Below are 20,159 nucleotides of genomic sequence, written 5' to 3' on the forward strand. Positions count from 1 at the left end.
AACATTACAAGGTGCAGTAATTAAATTGCAAGTCTGTACATGCAGTTTACAGATTTAAATATTTGTGTAAAGTTATAGAATGCTTGAATGTTGTAGATAAACAAATTAAGTATGCGAATGAAAAAGTTTTGTTGATTGGGGGGATTGTCTTTGTTATCACAGGTAAAATGCAAATACTTTATTAGCTATTGTTACGGATGTGCTATTGGAGCCGAGTATCAATTCTAGTTTTGTGATTTACTTTAATTTTGAAAAAATAGTAATCAAAACTTTTGAATTACAATTTGTAGTCTTAAAACTTAATATACTTTGTTGTCACATCTGTAACAACTAAATGTTGCTTTAAGAGGAACAACACAGTAAAAATTTCAAAAGAAAAAATTATTGAATTTTTTCACAGTTTAACCTTTTAAGATGATTTTACCAAAATATTAAAATGATTTTCATAAAAATAAAAAGTTACAGCATAATAGGTTGAGAGTGGTGCTCGATAACATGTTGTGAAATGCAAAAACAAATGAACTCAGTTGATGTATTGATTTGCTAACTCTTGTCAAAGCATTTTGGTAAGATGCAACTATTTTAACTATTGTATTGAAAAAAATTGTTTAAGTTATGTAAGAAAAAGAATTTAAGGTATTTTCAATATAAATAGTTGAAATTGCAACTTATTTAACTGTAATAATTTTTAATGAAATTTGCAATGGGTTATTGACAGTTTTAGAACAATTCGAAATAAATATAGGCCCAGCAGCCAAGGAATATGTTCAAAAGGAAGATAGCCGCAGAATTTTGACTGCTAATCTAAAGGCATATGGTGTCACATGACAGTAAGTCCACGAGAAAAAGGACTAAACTAGCATTTAAAGACTGCTGAAAATGATAGAGAAAAAGCTTCTTTTGGACCTGGTATTGATGTATTATAGTTAATGGCAGCATTTTATAAATTTAAATGGATTATTGATCACAAAAAATTCAAATTACTCTGAACTATGTTTTTCTTACTTGCTGTATGTCTAACTAGTATAATTTTCAATGGATTTAATTCAAGTTTTGCACAATATTAATATAAATATAGTTTTCATTGCACGTAAGGATTTTTTAATTGGGTTTACTGGTTTTGAGTAATCTTTGAAAATGTAACATATTATAAGTCATTTCTTAAAAAAATTTAAAAACACTACCATTTTTTTAAGAAATTAAAAAAAAAAAAAAAAAAAAATACTACATGCAAGGAAAACTACATTCATGAGGTTAAGAAAATTCAAAATGGAATCAAATTTGGGTAATTTTTTTATAATTTACGAATACAGCAAGTTATGGATAATTTAAAAAATACATTATAAACATTACATAAGTTATAAGAGCTAATTTTTAAAATTTTTGCATTTTTAACTTGATAAAATAAAGATTAAAATATTTACAATAAGATAAAGAAAATGTGTGTTAAGTTTATCACAATTGTTGCAAAATTCATTAAAAAAATTTATCCTTTTTTTACTAGCTTCTACTGTGTTGAACCTTAAACGCAGAAATATTGGAAGCATCTTCTTCGTTTTCTCTTATGTATTTGATTGGTTGAATTTAACTTTGGTATATTTTTGCATTGTAAGACATTTGGGATAATCAGGCCCCATTTATTTACACACCGCCCTGAATCATCCATTAATACTTAACATCATTTAAATAACAGGCAGTGGTTTCTTTTTTTAAAAAAAAATGTGGAAATCTAAATATTGTACCTGTTTGATTACTGAAGGAAACATAAAAGAGTTGAAAAACGGTTTTTAGAAACACTTCTCAATTTCATCAGCTAATCAAACTGTTTTCTTAATTTCATTTCGCTTTTCTCAACAGTGATACAACTGATTTTGATTGCATTTTTGTCTCATCCTGGCTTAGTTTCCAAAGCATAACGATTATATTATTTTGCTTTATNAAAACTTTCAAAAATAGTTAAATATTTCTGACCTAAACATATAATTTATCAAACATAAACATCAACAAACTTCGTAAAACGCTGTTTCCTTTAAAACTGTTCATTATTTTTTTCATTTTGTATCTATTCTGTAGTTGAATGCGGAATGAACGAAAGTACATGTAAATACCTATTCTAAAAAAAAAAAATTATTTATTTAAAAAAATTTATTAATTTTTTGTTTATAAGCAATTTTCTTTTAATATTTTGCAAGGTTCATTATGATATAAGTTCATGTACATAACACATTTAAAATATTGATATAATAGCCTTCATTTGACAGAATAACTGGTATATATTAAAAACAAAAGTTAACATTATTTTATGCAATTTTTTACAGTATTGTGGATCAAAAACCAAAAACAAGAGTCAAAACACGTGCAAATATTATTGCAGTTCATGGAAAAGGCTATTCAAGTAGATAAATTGCCTCTAAAACTAATGTTTCCTAGACCACTCTTGTCAGAACTTTGCAAACAAAGAAAAAAACTGGCCAAAATAAGAGCCTCCAACGATCAGGGAGACCTAGAATAACGTCCAAACGTTAGAATAAGTTTATCTGAATTTAAAGTAAGCGGCAGCGGACTCAAACAACACTAGAAATCCGTGAGGAATTGGATGCTACTAGGCAGAAAACTTAGTCAGTAGCCATTGTACAACGTCGACCTCGTGACTATGATTTAAAAGGTTGTATAGCTGCTAGAAAACCTCTTTTGAAAAAACAGAACATACTTAAATGAGCAAAAAACATGTTAACTGGTCTTTAGAACAGTAGTCAAATGTTTCGTTTACTGACAAGTCAAAAGTTTAGTTGTTTGGAAGCAAACGAGGGCAGTATGTTCGTCATTTAATTGGTGAACGTATGACAAATCAATGTTTACTACCAACTCTGAAGCATGGTGGAGGTTCAGTCATGGTTTGAGGATGTTTTGCCAGTGACAAAGTTGGAGATCTTGAAAGAATAGAGGGAATTATGGATAAAAAATGTCACAGAATATTGCAGCGTTACGCTTTTGCATCTGGACATGGTTGGTCAAGGATTTGTTTTTCAGCAAGATAACGATCCGAAACATTAATCGAAATTGTGTAGAAACTACATTGCATCAAAAGAAAAGAAAAAAAAGTACTGATATACATGGATGGGCCCCCTCAATCCCAAGATATTAATTATATTGAGCTATCGTGGGATTAACTCGATAGAAATGTTAGAAAAATGCGATGTATCAATCAAAACAAACTTTGGGAATCTACTTAGTTGCTGGAACCAGATCTCAATTAGAACATTGCAAAAACTAATAGAAATAATGCCGACAATATCCGCTGCTGTGACTTAGGCTAAAGGAGGATCTTTCGAAGACTACAAGATTAGACGAAAGTCATAAGCTATACATAAATTTATAGTTCTTACCGCATAAGTGTACCTATAATTATCAAAATGAAGTTAATTTGTTGTGATTTTCAGTTTAAAAACCTTGTTATTTGTTCATTTTTAAAAATTCAAGAGTGAGTCTGAACTTTTGACAATGAAGTGGAAAATGTAGGGGAAACATTAAAAAAATTACAGACTAATGAAAAAAGAGAAGAAAAACATTATTTAAAAATATATATACTAAAAAAAAGAGATATAATTTCTTCATCAGCTCACACGATTATATCCGCAAAAATGAGTGCTTTCTAACATTGTATCAACATAGCCATAGCGAAATATATCAATACAATAGTGTGAGAAGCAATAAAAAGAAATTTTGAAACAAAACAGAATAGAACACATTAAGTAATAAATATCACGTAATATATGTATATATATTTTTAATTTTGCGAAGTAATAAATATCACGTTTTTTATCTTGGTTTTTAAAACATCTGCCCTTGATTTTGTAGTTCTATGAGGTTGTAGCCTTACATCAATTAATCATTTGTAAACTCGAGATTCTAATTCTTAAGCCAAAGTTAATGATTTAATTTTTTTTAATAAATAAAATCAGAATAATAGATATTCAGTTTTAACTCCTTCGAAATCGCCTTGATCGATGACTGACTAAGGTCTAAGGATTAAAAGATCAGTTTCTATTTTCCAACTGACGCATCTTTAAGCCTGGTTGTTCATGCGAATGATTATTTTGTTAAAGACTCTGCTTTTTTCCAGTCAAATCCCTCCAAGTGAATGGAGTTTCACAGCCGTGAAATTTAATTCAAGCACCTTGTATTTAATATTAGTTTTTTTTTTTAATCGAAATAATTGATAGGGATATTATTTTCCTTTATTTTTTCTAAGATACTTTGATCAATGCATAGATATTTCATGCATAGATCTTATGCATAGTTATTTCATGCTTTACAGCTATCTTTATAGGCAGTGAGAATTGCTGTAGGACATAAACTTGCTATTCATTTTTTCAGTCCACATGATGCACAACATTGCAACCTAAAGTGACTAGCATCACATAACTTCATGACTTTGACCACATGGCAGTATGTCGACTGATCATAGCAGTCTTCTTCTTCTGATGCTGTAAAAATAACATACAATACTTTGTTTCAATTCTTCTAAATCACGGGCCATGAAAAGGCTACAGATAGTACTTAGACCTTAAGGCTACTTAAACCTTTTGTTGATACCTAGTTTATAAATTGGAGTCTTAAAAGAACAAAAAGTTCATAAAGCAAAGTTTTTAATGGAAGAGACCTCTTTCATTGTTTTGATTTTATTTCAGATTTAAAATAAATTTTACAAAGAACATTAGTCTTACGTTAATGTCTTTTTCATGTAAACTGGTGGACAAAATTAAGAGATGGAAGACATTTTCCCAAATATCTCAAAAAATACTGAATATAAATAAATGAAATTTGGTATGGATATAGCTTATTCCGTGATAAAAAAGTATGCAAAACAAAAATGAAAGTGCCATTCACTGGCAAGACCTATTGCCAATAAATCCAATGTAGTCTGAACTTAAGGATAAAAGATGACAATAAAAGTGAGCCTTGTACAGTGTGTGTTGCCTTTGGTTGATTTATTGAAATTACATACATTTGCTGACTTGTGTGCTCAATATATAGGCTTATAAGTCATTGTCAAGTAGAAAATACAGATAGAACAATTCAGAGAAAGACATCACAAAGAATACATCCAGGGTTACGGTTGCTTTTGGTATGGTGTATGGTCACCCCCGACAGACATACAGCATGCACAACGAGTATGCATACTGTTAATAAGGGAGTTAAGGAGGACTTGTGGAAGACCCTCCCATTCTTCCACCAGAGCAATTTTTAACTCCAGAATGGTTCTGGGGGGAGGTTGGCGCATCGCAATAGCTCTCCCAAGAGCATCCCAAGCATGTTCAATAGGATTCAGGTCAGGGGATTTGGCTGGCCAATCCATTCGCTGAATATCCTCGCTTTCCAGATACTCATCAACCATGAGAGCCCTATGTGGTCGCGCATTGTCGTCCATAAAAATGAACTCAGGGCCAACAGCGCCCCTGAGAAGACGCACATATGGCTCTAGGACGACCTCTTGCCTGTACCTCTCGGCATTCACGGAACCATTGTCAAACACATGGAGCGGTGTGCGGGTATGCTTTCCATCTCTTAATTTTGTCCACCAGTGTAGGTCACAGAACTACGTTTGACATTGGGGACAAGCAATACCTATGTTCTTTCATTTATAATGATCAACATTTTTATCTTTGTCCTGAATCATTCAAAATTGGCTCAATATCCTGAAGAGATCCAGCGTCCGATATATTAGACAAGATTTGTATCATTTAAAAAAAAAAAATCTTTCTGTTCATATGCCTTTACAAAGCGATTGTCTTTGTAAAAATATAATTAGTTTTATTCTCGTTGATCGCAGTTTTTAATTACAATTAAAAATTACGAGAAAGTTTAGAAATCCGATTCTAGTATCCTTTAAACATATATTAGGGGGACCGGAAAGTAATGTCGTTTCGGAGCATTAAATATTCGTTTGTCTTAAAAACCAATTCTTTTATTTTTATCCATTTTGATTCATTTTCGATTCGGCATTGAAAGGTTGTTATTAACGAGGGCGAATACATTATTGTTTAAAAATAAAATCTTGATAATGCGCCGAAACGACACTACTTTCCGGTCTCCCTAATATAATGTCTTATTTTTCGAATCCTATGAATTTTGTTTCATGAAATACACTAAAAAAGTATCCAACTATATCTAAAATATGCTGAAAATTAAAATGCATAATTATTTCATGCAATGATTGAAAACAATAAAAAATAATTAACTTTAATTAATTAAAATTAATTTTGAATATTTTTATCGTATTTTATAAGTTTACTCTCTTCTAAGCTTCGTATTTATAACTAAATATCACATTTCCTATCATTATTTAGAGTTCGGATCGGATATGAATATAGGTTTTACACGAACATTACTAATATTACGATGTCCAGATTTTGCCCCATTACACCTAGAGGCTCATTCTATTAAATATAGGACCTATATAGGCTGAGTCATGATTACAGGAAATTTTCAGTTTTAAAGCCATCTAGAAATATTGCCAAATATAGATTGATAATGGCCTTTTAACCCATATTTAGCCAAGATTCTCGAATATTGATCCTATGACGACCCGAGTTACAGGTTACAATCTTACTAGGGAATTTTTACGTATGACTGACTATAGTTAAAGTATTGAGCTATCATGATTAAGGACTAGGATTCAATCCTCACAGTGGTTACTTAAAGCTCACCCAGCTTTAAATCGATGGTTACTAGCATGTCTGGGGAGTTAAACAGGCATTCTGCGCAGTGTTGAAAACTTTACCAAAATCATGCCGTTAGTCACGAAATTGTGAAGGCCCACAACGGGCTGTTGCGGGAATGCTATTAATATTGCACATACCGAATGGAACCAAATACGTTTCAATTGTAGTTACATTTCTGCTTAAATATTTGATTATATCTAAGTCTATTGAAGCTAACCTTTGGGAGACAGCTGGTACAACAAGCCTAACTGTCTCTTTTTTTGTTTTGTTATAAGAGTATTTAATATATGAGAGACGTGTGATGTTGTGTTGAAAGAGATATGTATATTTTAGATAAAACAAATATGGCATCACAAATTAATACTTTTTTTAAATACTTTAAAAAAATGCCTTAGGGTACAACTGTTGTAGCTGCCGTCTCCAAGATATTTGTACCAGTAACTCTTAGGTTATTTTTATTAGTCTAAACTTATTTTAGAGAAATTTTGGCGAGTAATTATTAGTTCATTAAGACAAATTGTTGAATGAGAATGTCTTACCATCGGTGCATGGTGTTCGACCACAAATGGAAGAAGAAAGAGGAGGCGGTCCTTTGCAAGCATTACTAGGAGCAGCTTCCTGAGTATTGTGCCACAAGCACTGAACCCTTCTACTTCGAAAGCCTTTATTTCCGCACGTGGCTGTACACTGTAAAAAAAATAGTTTTGTATTTCTATAACAATTTTATTTCATCAGATAAACCCTAGTTAAATAATTAACTAACCTTTTTAAGCTCAATAATGTACTATTGAGATAAAAAATTACTTGGAATGGTGAAACAAAATATATCAGTTAGTCAAAATTTTACAAAATACTCTCCTTACTTCATTTCTTTATATGTACCAAAACATGACTTTAAAAAATCGTTTTTGAGAATGCCATTCAATGTTCGTCGCGAATTTTCTTTTATTAATCGAATCAATGGACTCAAACGGATACCGTTAATAGGAAATTTCAATTTCGAGAGTAAGAAAAGCTCAAACAGAGCCATATCTGAAGAACACGGTGCTTGTAGGGACGTGAGTGTTGAATGTTTTACCAAAAATTGAACGAATAATAAATAACTTCAGTGCAGGGTGTAGGAAGGCGCGATGCGAAACTCAAGAGGAAACAGAACTTTCGACGAATTGCTTCACACTAACTTCACAAAACATTCAAATAGAATCTTCTTTAACCATTCTGACCAGTGAGTAGGTACACAATACTGCGACAATTAAAGAAAACAATAAATATTACTTTGATTTTTGAGTGACTTTGATGTAGTATTTTCGGTCTTTTTTAATTTTTATTCCCCCCCCCTTTTTAAGAGCTATTTGATTGTCTGTTAAGTTGTTCCCGTAACCAAAGCTAAGATCCTGGTTTCATTGCTGGTAATAATGTGTTTTTTTAAAATAATTGTCGAATGAAAAAATCTCTCGTGCTATTTGAACTCGTTTTTTTTTTTGTAATAAATTCAAAGTTTTTGAAACAACTCGAGATGCGATGCATCGAAACCCTAAATCTTTTAAAATTGATTTTACAGCCGTCGTTAAACAACCGACATGTTCAATTTCGAAGCTTTTTAATTTTGAATCCAATCCAGAAGACAAGGGAACTCTTAGATCAAATATTGGGATAAATTTGTCTTCATTGAAGACTTTTTGATGGACCCGCATTTGTGTTTCATTGAGAGGAAAACCTCCCACTGTTAGCCTGACTGCAAAGGGGCTCTAACTCATGATCTACCACTGAGGATACTTTACGTCAGCACTGTGGTCGGTGCAAGCTTGGTGCGGAATTCGTATGGACCAGCCATCGCTGGGATTCGAACCCGGTTCACCTCATTGGGAAGCGAACGCTATATCCGCTGAGTCACCAAGGCTCTGATCTCACTAGTATAGAATTTTCTTACTAGAAAATATTTATGTATGTTTTAGGTAAATGCTGTTTGTAATATTGCAGTATTTTGTTACCTCAGACCAATGCCCAGCTTTCCAGTATCCCTTGCAATTGGTGTTAAAGCATTCTCTTTTCCTGCGTGGTCGTTTTCTGTTGTCGCAATGACTCGGAGTAACTGTTCTGCTTGCAACGGCGCATAAAACGCTTCTTTTCTGATAAGCTGTATTCCAGGACAAGCAATTTTTTGTACTGCACTAAAAATACATTTACAATATAGTCGTTTTTTTATTAACATATAAATATTATGTTTTTACATCCAATTAAACTTTGTTCAACTGTAAAAACTTAACATAGCTTAGGCTATAATCTAGAGTGGAACACTATCGTACCGCTAATGCTATGAATGCATGAATAATTAAGCAATTTTGGCTACTATGATGTGAAACGGTGTTTGCAGATCTCTAGACATGTGACGTCCCGCATGTTTACATGCGCAAGCATTGTTATAGTCGAGAATATTTCGTAGTTATCAAACCGCGAAAAAGTTATGAATTAAGCCTAAATTTTAATTTTAATATTTTACAAATAACGCAGTGCAATACTTAGTGGGCCAATGAAAAAAAATCAAAGCAGCTGAAAAAAAATAATAAATCAAAATAAAAATCTTACACTCACACACAAGACATTTTTTTTTGTAACAACATACATACACCAGACTACTTTTTAAAATTGCAAGCTAAAAACATTTTCTTCTCTACTTAAATGTAAAAAATAAAAATTTATTTCAAAGAATATAAAAAGAGTGCTATTTTTAATTTCAGAAATTTTTTGGTTAGAACAGATAGTTTTAAAATAGTTTCCAGTATAATTTTATTAATATGGAACAACTCATAATAATTTCAAATCAATGCAGAAAAATTAAAAATTTTATAGTATTGCTGCATTAGAAATATAAGCATTACTAATTAATTAATATTCCCTCATTCCAATATGTAACATAATTAAAATTTGTAATTGAGTATAAGATGTTTGTAGTCAAAGAATTTTAAAGAAGGATAAAGTAGTAATTTTAAGGGATGATCCCTCAATTCATCATTTAAATTTTTCATGATATAATTAATGCTGTTGATTGGAATTGATTCAAATCACATGAAAGAGACGAATCAATAATTATGAAATTACTCAAGTTCAAGTAAGATTTGCTTTTGCATTTGCTTAATATAATAAATCAACAAATGACCCTCGAATTCATCACCATAAAAATGTAAGTATGTAGTATTGTTTATTGAGATTCACTATCACTGCTAATAAACATCATCGATAAGGGTAAAAAGTGGTAAATCTGGTATAACAATAAATAAATTATGACTAATGCGCAAATTTGTCTTTCTGCAACATTAATAATCTGATTTTAAAATAATAAAATCATGATTAACGGAAGAACTTTTCTAAAAGCATCAAAAACGTTATGGCTCTTCAGAAAATAAGTTCTTAGAATAGACATATCAAAATTCCCTAACTATAAAAGTATCTAAAATGAGGGATTGAATAATCCAAATAAGACTACCTCTTTCCACCTCTCATTATCAACCACCACCTATTGAATGCTATCACATCATAACATTGCAAGTGACTGCATTATTCAGAGGTATAACGGTGTAAATATGGAGCTTTATCTTTAAAACTTTTAAGTTGTTAAACCATTTTTATAACCGTTGAAAGAAGCAAAGGGTCTAGTAGTTGATTACCTCTGACCAATTCCCTGTGATCCATTCTGGACAAGGTTCTAATTGACAATAGCGAATAGTTGCAGGCTCAGGTAGGCCACCTTCTAGACACAACCCTTTCAGTACAGTTCGTGCTGTGTTGTTCATGACTTTAACCCGACATTCAGATGTGCGGACCTATTTATGTAAGAAAAAAAAAGCGTTTTTTTAATATGATTTTAGGAAACAATTGAAATGAAGCTGGAAGTGGATAGTAAGTCAGCATTTCAATGCAGCATTTACTTTATTTTGAGACAGTTGTAAGAGTTACTTAAAACCATTTCTAAGCGAGTCCCGAATCTTCATCGTAGAAACAATTAATGGGATATATAAAGTTGTTCGGAAAATAATTTCAAGTCCTTTTTTTTATGAAAATGAAAAGGTTTTTTTTTTAATAGTGAATTAGTATTTTTTGAATCACATATTGCTATCTTTCTGGCAGTAGCGTGATTCGACGAGCATAAAATTTTGTTTTTTTTGCGACAAAAAAACTGATTTAGATGATATTTTACCTCCTTATTATTTGAATAAAGCCTTCACTGTCGAAATTTTTTTCTAAAGACCTCAATATTGTTGAAGACAATCCATTTCTCGTCCCCAGTGACGATGTGCTTCAAAAATAGATAATTTTCTTGACGTATGAGAAGCAAATCACGGACGTCAACACGACGGCAGGAATTTCTTTCTGTAAGAACATTAAGGGGTCGAGGTTTAAGATTAAACCTTAGGCTTAAAGATCATGGGCGGTCGAATTCAATAAGTTTAATGTGTCAGCGATCACACGGGCTGTTAGTCGCTAGTTTGCATCAATTAATGCTTTATTGTGTCTTTGTCACGGCGAAAGACCGAAATCTGTGGTTGTTGACTTTCACCGGTGAATGTCGACAAACACCAAATACGTCGGTGAAAGATCGAATATTTCATTACATTCTTGTACATTCGGACCCTCACCGGTGTATGTCGACAATCACAGATATGCTTTGGTGAATGTCCGAAATATTTATTACATTCGATTTGATATGANTGCTCGGTATATATTTTCCCGATACTCCAAACACTGATGTTTCTTCTAATCAATCGTCAGTAAGTATTAAAATATAGAATAAATATAAATATATCAAATAAATATAATATTATTAACGAATAAATTAATATAAAATTGGATATAACAAATATTTCGGATATTCACCAAAGCGACTATGTGATTGTTGACATTCACCGGTGAGAGTCAGAAATAAGGGAAATTAGCAAATATTTCGGACATACACCAAGCGACTACGTGAATGTTGACATTCACCTGTGAATGTCGACATTCTCCAGATTTCGGTGTTTCACCGTAACATCTTCATAAGCTTCAAAATGTTTTATTGTTATTATACAAGAAACAAATGAAATAAAATAAAAAAATAAAAAATAAAAAATAATTGTAAGATGGATAGCAAGGTAGATACAGTTTCAAATATGTTTATCATAAAACGTTGCGTAATAAGGTAATGTGATGGGATTATTTTATAATAAAGAACATTTTTTTTTAAAGTTTTAAGCCTTTAATTCGGAATAATAATCAAGATAATCTGGATAATAATCAAGATAATCTGGATAATAATCAAGATAAAATCTGGACTTTCCTTACATGTCATGTGGTTTTCTAGCCAATAAGAATGTACTGACTACTGTGAGAAAAGATTTTCGAAATGTATTTTTTTATTATTTTTTTTTTGTGTTATATAGAGAAACAGTTTTGATGTCTTTCAGAGAACAAAAAGTGAAAAAAAAATTTTTTTGAATACTTGTCATGCTTTTGGAACTATGAATGCTTTTTTTTTTTTTTTGAATTTCAGTTAAATATTTTTATCAAATCGACCCAAACACCAAATTGAGTTTTCGTATACAATTTAAATGGTGTAACTTGAATCTAAACATCTAACACAAAACAAGTGTGAAAAGTTCGCATCATACTTGAATTAAATGCTTTTCAAAAAACAATGTTGGACACTTAGGATGTGGTCAGTACAGTAACTTGTTTACAATACAGTACGAGTTGTTGTATTTTACTCTATTGTACATTTACTGAAACAAAAGCTTACCGTAAGCATATATATGTATGTTTTTAATTGAGCAAGGAGGATAATTGTAGTTTAATTTTTAAATCTCTGTGAACTTTTTTAAGTGATTTTATAATGTACGATTTCTATCTGCTTCGTTATTGTTATATAAGCCCAGTTGAAATTCGATATCCTAGCCGAAAACCGCGTATGTTTGATTTACAAACTGATTTCATTTTCAGATACATTCGAAAGTACTGTTTCTAACTTTATATCATAAAAATATAACTTTGCTGACTCTTAAGTGTATTTTATCTTAAATAAAAATTTTAATCTTACTGAATCTAAAAAATGGCGGCAGCTGCTTTACGCCAAGTATTATAAAAGAACATTCAGTTCATGAAGTGAAGTCCAAGAACAATGAATTCATGGTGCTTCCCTACACTACTTTGGTGTAAAGTAGTTGCCACCATTTTCGGTGTCAATATACACTAAAATATTTTACAGTGTGCAAAAAGTCGTTAGAACATTTTCAGACGTGGGTATTTCCAGAACTAAAGAACAAGTTCATTGATATCGGTGGTTCCTTTTGAAGGGTTTCGTGATAAAAAGAGGTATAGAGTGGATAGTGAAGAAAAAAAAGACAGCAATGTTGCTTTCTTATTTCGATGATAACTGTTTCGTCCTCTTCTCTTTCCTTATTTTGGAGCATAAAACAGAGTATCATCTTTCTTGTATCATCTTTCAGTAGTAAAAACTAATACTAAAAATAATAATAAATTTAAATAATTTATCTTACAAATAATCTTAAATTGTTTGACCATGTTTCCAATCATAGTTCCGATTCATTAAAGGTATATATGAAACATATATTACACTGAGACACTGATTTATAGTATGTATGGCTAGTTGTTCAATATAATGGACGTGCAAAGAAAATTAAAGTGATTGCAAACCTGAATTCCTGCTTCTCCACATGTATGTGAACATTTTGACCAATCGCCGACAGCCCATTCATATCCTAAAATGACTGGATCGGATTTAGAGCGCTCTTCAGCGAAATGTCTCATATTTACTAAAAAATGACGAACTTGTGGCAGTGTAGAACGATTTGTTAGTTTTTTGCTTTGATTTTCCTCATCAGGAGTTGAGGTTGACGAGAAAGACGATATTGAGCCTGTAAATACAAATATATATNGAATAGAATGCAATTCAAAAAATCGTTTGCTTTCGCTTTTGCTTTCAGAGTAGCAGGATGTCGATCCGAAGTTCCCCTCTGATTTAGGCTCTCCGTACCGGGTACAACATGAAGAATAATTTAAATATTAACTTAACTTTCTTAGTGTTTTCTTGTATTTATATATATATATATATATATGCACACAATGTAGCACAATAAACACAAAAAGTATAAAAAGAAAAGAGAGAAAAAGGAGGAGAAAAATTAATAAGCTTTATTAACTGCGCATAAGCTGATAGTATATAGATCTCGTAACATAAGTTAAAATATAGAGAAAACATTAAAAATAATAAGGACTACTGAAAAATTATTAAAATAAAATATCTTGAAAAATATTTAATTTTTTTTTATTTATTTAAAAAAAATCTTATTAAAAATCCGGAAAACAAAATAAAGAAAAGATATCATCTCTTCATCAGCTCACGCGATTATAACCGCAAAATAGAGTGCTTTCTAATATTGTGTCACTATAGCCAAAGAAATATATATCAGTTCAATAGTGTTAGGAGCACTCAAAAAATTGAAACGGAAATAGAGCACATTAAGCAAAAAGTATATGCAAAATAAAACATATTAAGCAAAAAACAGAAAATAAAATTTAAAGAAAATACAGAAAAAAAAAACGAAACGATTTAATTTCGTGTTTTTTTCTGTATTTTCTTTTCCTTTTTTTGCTTGATATGTTTTATTTCGTATATATTTTTTACTTAATAATAAGTTCTATTTTCTTTTAAATTTTTTTGAGTGCCCCTCATATTATTGTATTGGTATATTTTGTTTTTGCTATATCGATACAATATTAGAAAGCACTTCTTTTTGCTGATGTAATCGCTGCTGAAGAGATTATATCTTTTCTTTATTTTATTTTCCAAATTTTAAATAAAGTTTTTTTTTAAAGATAAATAAAAAATTTTATAAGCGTTCTTAAAAATATTTTATTTTAATAATTTCTCTTCTCTTTTTATTAGTCTTTATTATTTTCAATGGTTTCTCCATATTTTATGTTTTTCTCAGTACCCTGCTGTACTAGGTGCTCAAATAAATGACAAACTATAGAGAAGACGATTTTGTCTTAATTGCGTTGACAGTTACCTTCTTAATTGCTTGATTGAAAATCTTAATTGGATTAAGTGTTAACAGACTTAAAAGGGAAGTTAGAAGTTAGCAAAGTAACTTAATAGACTTGAAAGAGAAATTAGCAAAGCAGTCTTAAGTCTGTGTTTTTGCGAAATCTAATTTTTAATTCTCAAATAGCTTTTGTGGATAGTAAAAGAAGTCAGTGCTGACTCAAAATATCTACAACGGCAGACGGTTCCTGAGTTAGGTTCCTCTGACCATCGTGCATCGTTCTGACAATCGCGGATGGTTTTCGTGTGGTTTACCTTAACGTGTGACGCATGTGGGTGGACATCTTTTTATTCATACAATTAGCTTCAGAATTATGACGAAAAACACAAAGTGTAAAAGTAAGATAAACCCCAGTGTTTTGACAAGTCACTCAACTTAAATACTGGGATCATATTTTCAAGATTACATTCTTAATATTTGAGAAAGAATCTTCGGTCCAAAAAATTTTTTTTCATTAAAAAAGAAAGCTATTTATTTGTCAGATATTCTTATTTAAACAAATTTAAAATGAAACAAAATATTGATTGATTAATTTAAAATATTGCCCCGAATTACATATAAATCAGTTCATTAGATCAAAAGTTAAGTAGAATAGTTTGTTTTTTTCCTCCTTGCTTATTGCTCGAGTTTGATAGAACGGTTCATTCACCCAGCGAATACGCAGCTCTTAATTCATTCAAAAGCGCCATCAAATTATTTTACCTTTTAAATATGTTAATTTCTTTAGATTAAGGAAAACATAACTAAAATATATGATTACTGATTGATTAATATTATTGAAAATAATTATATTAAATTGTAAGAGTTGATAAATAATTATTTGGTGCGTATAAGATAAAGTAAATTTGTTTATGTATTATAATTAATAGATTGGAATATTTGGTATATGTACTAATAATTGGATATAGTCATGATTAAAAAGGTTAAATGATAGGAATGTCGTGATAAAACAAATTAAGGCCGAAAGTATATATAGGTAATTAAATTAAATTAAAGGGGATGTGATCGTTAAGGAAAGTGGTAGTACAATGCTAATGTGGGATAACAATAACCCAATAGGTCCAAAGGGTCACAAAGTGTGAGGTTTGAACAAATTGGATAAATTGGTATCACCGAATTTAGAATAAGGGTGAAACTAAAAATAATTAAAGATAAAAAGATAAAGAAACAAGGTCATGCTATATCCAGATATAAGTATTTAAGATAAATGGAGTAAATTGATGTTTCCAATATTATCAAGAATACAATGCCCAAAACAATAATAAAAGGGTACTCACCATACATGAGGACATATTAAACAAACAGACATCAAAGGAAGACGGGGAAATAAGCACTTCAGCACCACATTCAATTATTAACAAATTATTTTTATTTAGTAACAAATATCGATCGTTACATTTACTACACATGAATGGCGATTATTAGAAATGGGTGATAAGAGAATTAAAACAATGAAGGCGTCATACATAAAAGTAAAATATAAAAGAACGAGTAATTTAATCGTTAAAATAAATATGAAAAGAAAACTTAAATTTGAGAGGACTTTTAATGTTAAAGAAAAATTAAAGGTATAAACTGTTGATTTTAAATTTTTCAGAAATTGATTACAGCTATGGATTTAATTTAAGATAAAGGTTAAAAAAAATGTAAAAAAGAAATCCCTCGATACGGACCGAAGTCCGCATCTCGGAAAAAAAAGAACATGCAAGAAAGAAGCACCCAGAGAGAAGAAAAAAACATCTATCCCAAAAAGTGACTTAAAAATTCCTTAACTGGTATAGGACCAGAAAAATAACGACCAATTAAATTTAAAGAGGCGGAGAGTTTGAAATTTAAAGTAAAGGGATTGGCTAGTTAGCCCCCCTAAAATTAAAAGAGGAAAAAGAAAGGCGTGAATAGAGGGGTTGGTTGACTTTCCCCACAGGAAGTGCGATGACCGCAACGACCATGAGAAAGGTCACCAAGAAAGTTAAAAAGATTGCTAAAATAAAAAAAGAGGAATAACGTTTAAAGAAAAAATTGAAGGCTTAAATAAAATTAGAAATAAAATTGTCACATTACATTAAGTGTATATGTGACATAAATAAATATACATTTATTTACACTTTTTATTGTTTATAAATCTCTGAAATCTACACCCTACTAAAAAGAAAAGACCAAAGACTAACAGAATGTATCAAAAAGATCAAAACAGTGGAATATTTTCAGAAATATACATCTGATAAAAATTCGAGTTGAATGCTTTTAGAAAACAAATGCAACGACTGCAAATTTAAACAAAGTCATAATTTCTATTTTTCTGACAGCATATACTTAGAGGCTGTTCTGGTGTCCCATGAAAGATGCCTTTTAATTGGAGGTACCGTTCTTGCTTAAAACAACCAAGTAGTACATTTAAGCTTTGCATCAGTGTTATTCGTTATTTACTTTTTAAAATAACGAATTATTTGAACTGTATTAAAAGCATTCTATAATAGCAGATAGGATAAAAAAAAATTTATGACTTCTTATGTATGACTTATCCTAATTTTGGGTTTAGCTTGTTACTGTAGGAAATTGCACTTAACATTCATGAGGTTATGAGTTCGATTAAAAAGCAGAGCTCTGGAGTAATATTTCGTGATTAAAGTGTTGAAAATAAGATTACCCAAGACAAAAGTCTTGATGGTACCATCAAAGAATTATGATGGTTTAATTAAGATTCTTGATGGTTCAACATATGTTGATGGTCACCATCATACAACAATTTCCATTCAGTTTTGATGGTTTTTGATGGCTCAACAAATTTCCATCATTACAAAATGGAAAATGATGCTTTATGTTATGATGATAAACCATCAAGCAATGTTTGATTTTTGATGGACCAACATAAGCCTTCATATTTTGATGGCAGATGTTGTTTTACCATTATGATGGTCAGCCAACAAGTTATGTTATTTTAATATTGGACAAACAACAACCATCAAAATATGATGGAAGATGCTGTATGGCTATTTTGATGGTCCAGTAACAAGATGTGTTTATTAATGTTGGACCAACAGCAACCATTAAAATATGATGGAAGATATTGTTTTGCTGTTATAATGGTTGAGCCATCAAGTTATGCTTTGTATTGCTGGACCAACAGCAATCATCAAATTAAGATGGAACATGTTGTTTTAGTACTATATATATAGCTCAACCGCCATGTTTTGTTCGTTGTAGTTGAACCAATAACAACCATCAAAATAAGTTTGAAGATGTTGTTTGCCTTCATGTTGGTCAACCAGCAAGTTATGTTTTTATTGTTGGAAAATTTTGACTTGGGTAGTTAAAAGGGAATCCAGAAAAAAAATTGGTGTGAAAAATATTAAGTTTCCTTAAGATTGCATTGCCAGAGACATTGTAGAAAGAGATTGAGATTCGTCGAAGATTAAAATATTGTAAAACATTTTTGAAATAATCGGTCAAACTTACTTGTATCTGAATAGTATTCGGCATCTGGCTGTCTTGTTGGTAAAGGTTTCACACGTAGTACCACGTCGCTCCGAAAAGCTCCGGCCAAACAAGTATAGGTTCCAGCATCAGCAAAGTTGACTTTATGAATCCTCAAGGCCCCTTTGCTGGACACTGAAACGCGTGGCCATCCACTTGTAGTAGATGGTGGTATGCGCAGATGGCCCTTGAACCAAAGGACCCTGCTGTTGTTGAGTGGTGGATCAATGGGACAATGGAACTTAGCGTTTGCGCTTTTGAAAAGAATAGCTTGACCTGAAGCTTTTAGAGTCACGCGTCTGAAATTAGAAATAATATATTAAAATCAAGAGGATACTTATCATTACTAGCAAGATATTTGAGTATCTGTAATCCACATTGAAAATAAACAAGTGTACTTTCTGTGTCTTAACATGGTTTTTCGAAGCTCTGTGGACAAGGTGAAAAAAAGCTTCAGTTTAAGTGACTTTACACTAGAAGCAATACGACGATGTTAAACTATATATGTCATCTTGCCGTGAAGAATTATCTGGGTCTTTAGAACTGAACAAATAACTTAAATACTTATAAAGTGATTAAACTTTTTTAAAAATCACCAATTTGGCGACATTTTCCCCCCTAGATAAAAATTATCAAAATCTCTGCCTTATTCTCAGTTTTCGCAAACTTTTATGAGACGCAATGCAAATTTTCATGAGTAATTTTTTAAACATTAAAAAATTAGACCACAAACGCATTTTATTTTTACAAAACCGTGGCTTTCCTCCATATTGAGGTTTTGCGCTATATGGCAGAATAAGCATAGGCAGCGCTAGCTTTGGATAGGCTAAACTTGTCTTAACTGTCATGAGTTACAGTTGCAAACTAACAGCAGTTATGATAATAGAAGTGAATGAAGGCTGAACAGTACAATCCAGATTTGGTACGTTAGTAACACAAAATCATCATAATCATTTAGGAAATTTTCTTAAGGCTTTACCAATTGGAATACATCAGTTTGGTAAACCTACTTTTCAAGTGTGAACAAGATCGGGACTGCCTGTAACTTAGGTAGGAAGAACCAAATTTTTTCGAAAGTTCAGAGATCAAAAAAATCCCCCGGGGAGAGATCTGGAATGTTACGTAGATGCTTGAGTGTCTCCCATACCCCACTTAGTAGTTTTTCTGAACGTTTTTCGCAACTGCTCGTTGTAATTTCTCCAGCTTTTCGAAATATCATTCTATTCATTCTTCGATTATTGTTTACAGATATTTGACCTTTGATAGCAAAAAAAAAAAAAGTTGTCGTAATTTTTTTTTTTGCTACCTAAGGTCGTCAATTGTCCTTGTTTGAATGCAATATATTTTCCACACACATTTAAAAAATGAGCGAATACCTCTTTTTGGTGATGCACGATTTACAAGTACTCTGCTTTACGATCTCGAACGAATACTTTTTAATCGTCCTTATTGTACTGCTTAGTATTACATTTTCTTCCGTCCCGACTTTCCGTCCTAAAAATATGCAATTATCTGGTTTTGGATCTGACTTACTGTTAAGCCATCTAGGATGAGATTTGCAGGTTGGATATGTTGAATTTAACAGTTTGTTTTGACACTGACTTACTATTTTACTTTCCGTTTTCTTTTGTTGAAAAGTTCCGTATCTTACCTGATTTAAAGATTAACGTAAGTTTTAAAAATATTAAAAATATTTTTTAAAGATTAATTTTATTGAAATTGTCGTAAATGCACTGTTTTATGAAGTATGATCGATGGCTTTGCAGTCCAAGTGAAACATGAATAGTGTATTTGGCTCTGTTGTTAGTTGGCTATAGTGTTGGTTGAGCAAGGATCATCAAAACACACTCCTAAAAACCAGTTT

General features: G+C 31.2%; 1 protein-coding gene across 1 annotated transcript in view; it reads right to left on the reverse strand.

Moving 5' to 3' along the window:
- Positions 1 to 3,576: 3,576 nt before the first annotated feature.
- The window catches only part of LOC107449716 (protein madd-4), a 121,265-nt gene continuing 104,682 nt past the window's right edge, over positions 3,577 to 20,159 (reverse strand). Inside the window, exons 14-19 of the mRNA XM_071185804.1 lie at positions 18,278 to 18,594; positions 13,410 to 13,630; positions 10,391 to 10,546; positions 8,717 to 8,896; positions 7,265 to 7,412; positions 3,577 to 4,487 (exon numbers count right to left, since the gene is read on the reverse strand). Coding sequence (XP_071041905.1) covers positions 4,366 to 4,487; positions 7,265 to 7,412; positions 8,717 to 8,896; positions 10,391 to 10,546; positions 13,410 to 13,630; positions 18,278 to 18,594 — 1,144 coding nt within the window. The 3' untranslated portion in view covers positions 3,577 to 4,365. The remainder of the gene's footprint in view (positions 4,488 to 7,264; positions 7,413 to 8,716; positions 8,897 to 10,390; positions 10,547 to 13,409; positions 13,631 to 18,277; positions 18,595 to 20,159) is intronic.

The sequence above is a fragment of the Parasteatoda tepidariorum genome, chromosome 9, assembly GCF_043381705.1.
Source record: "Parasteatoda tepidariorum isolate YZ-2023 chromosome 9, CAS_Ptep_4.0, whole genome shotgun sequence".
Lineage (NCBI taxonomy): Eukaryota > Metazoa > Arthropoda > Arachnida > Araneae > Theridiidae > Parasteatoda > Parasteatoda tepidariorum.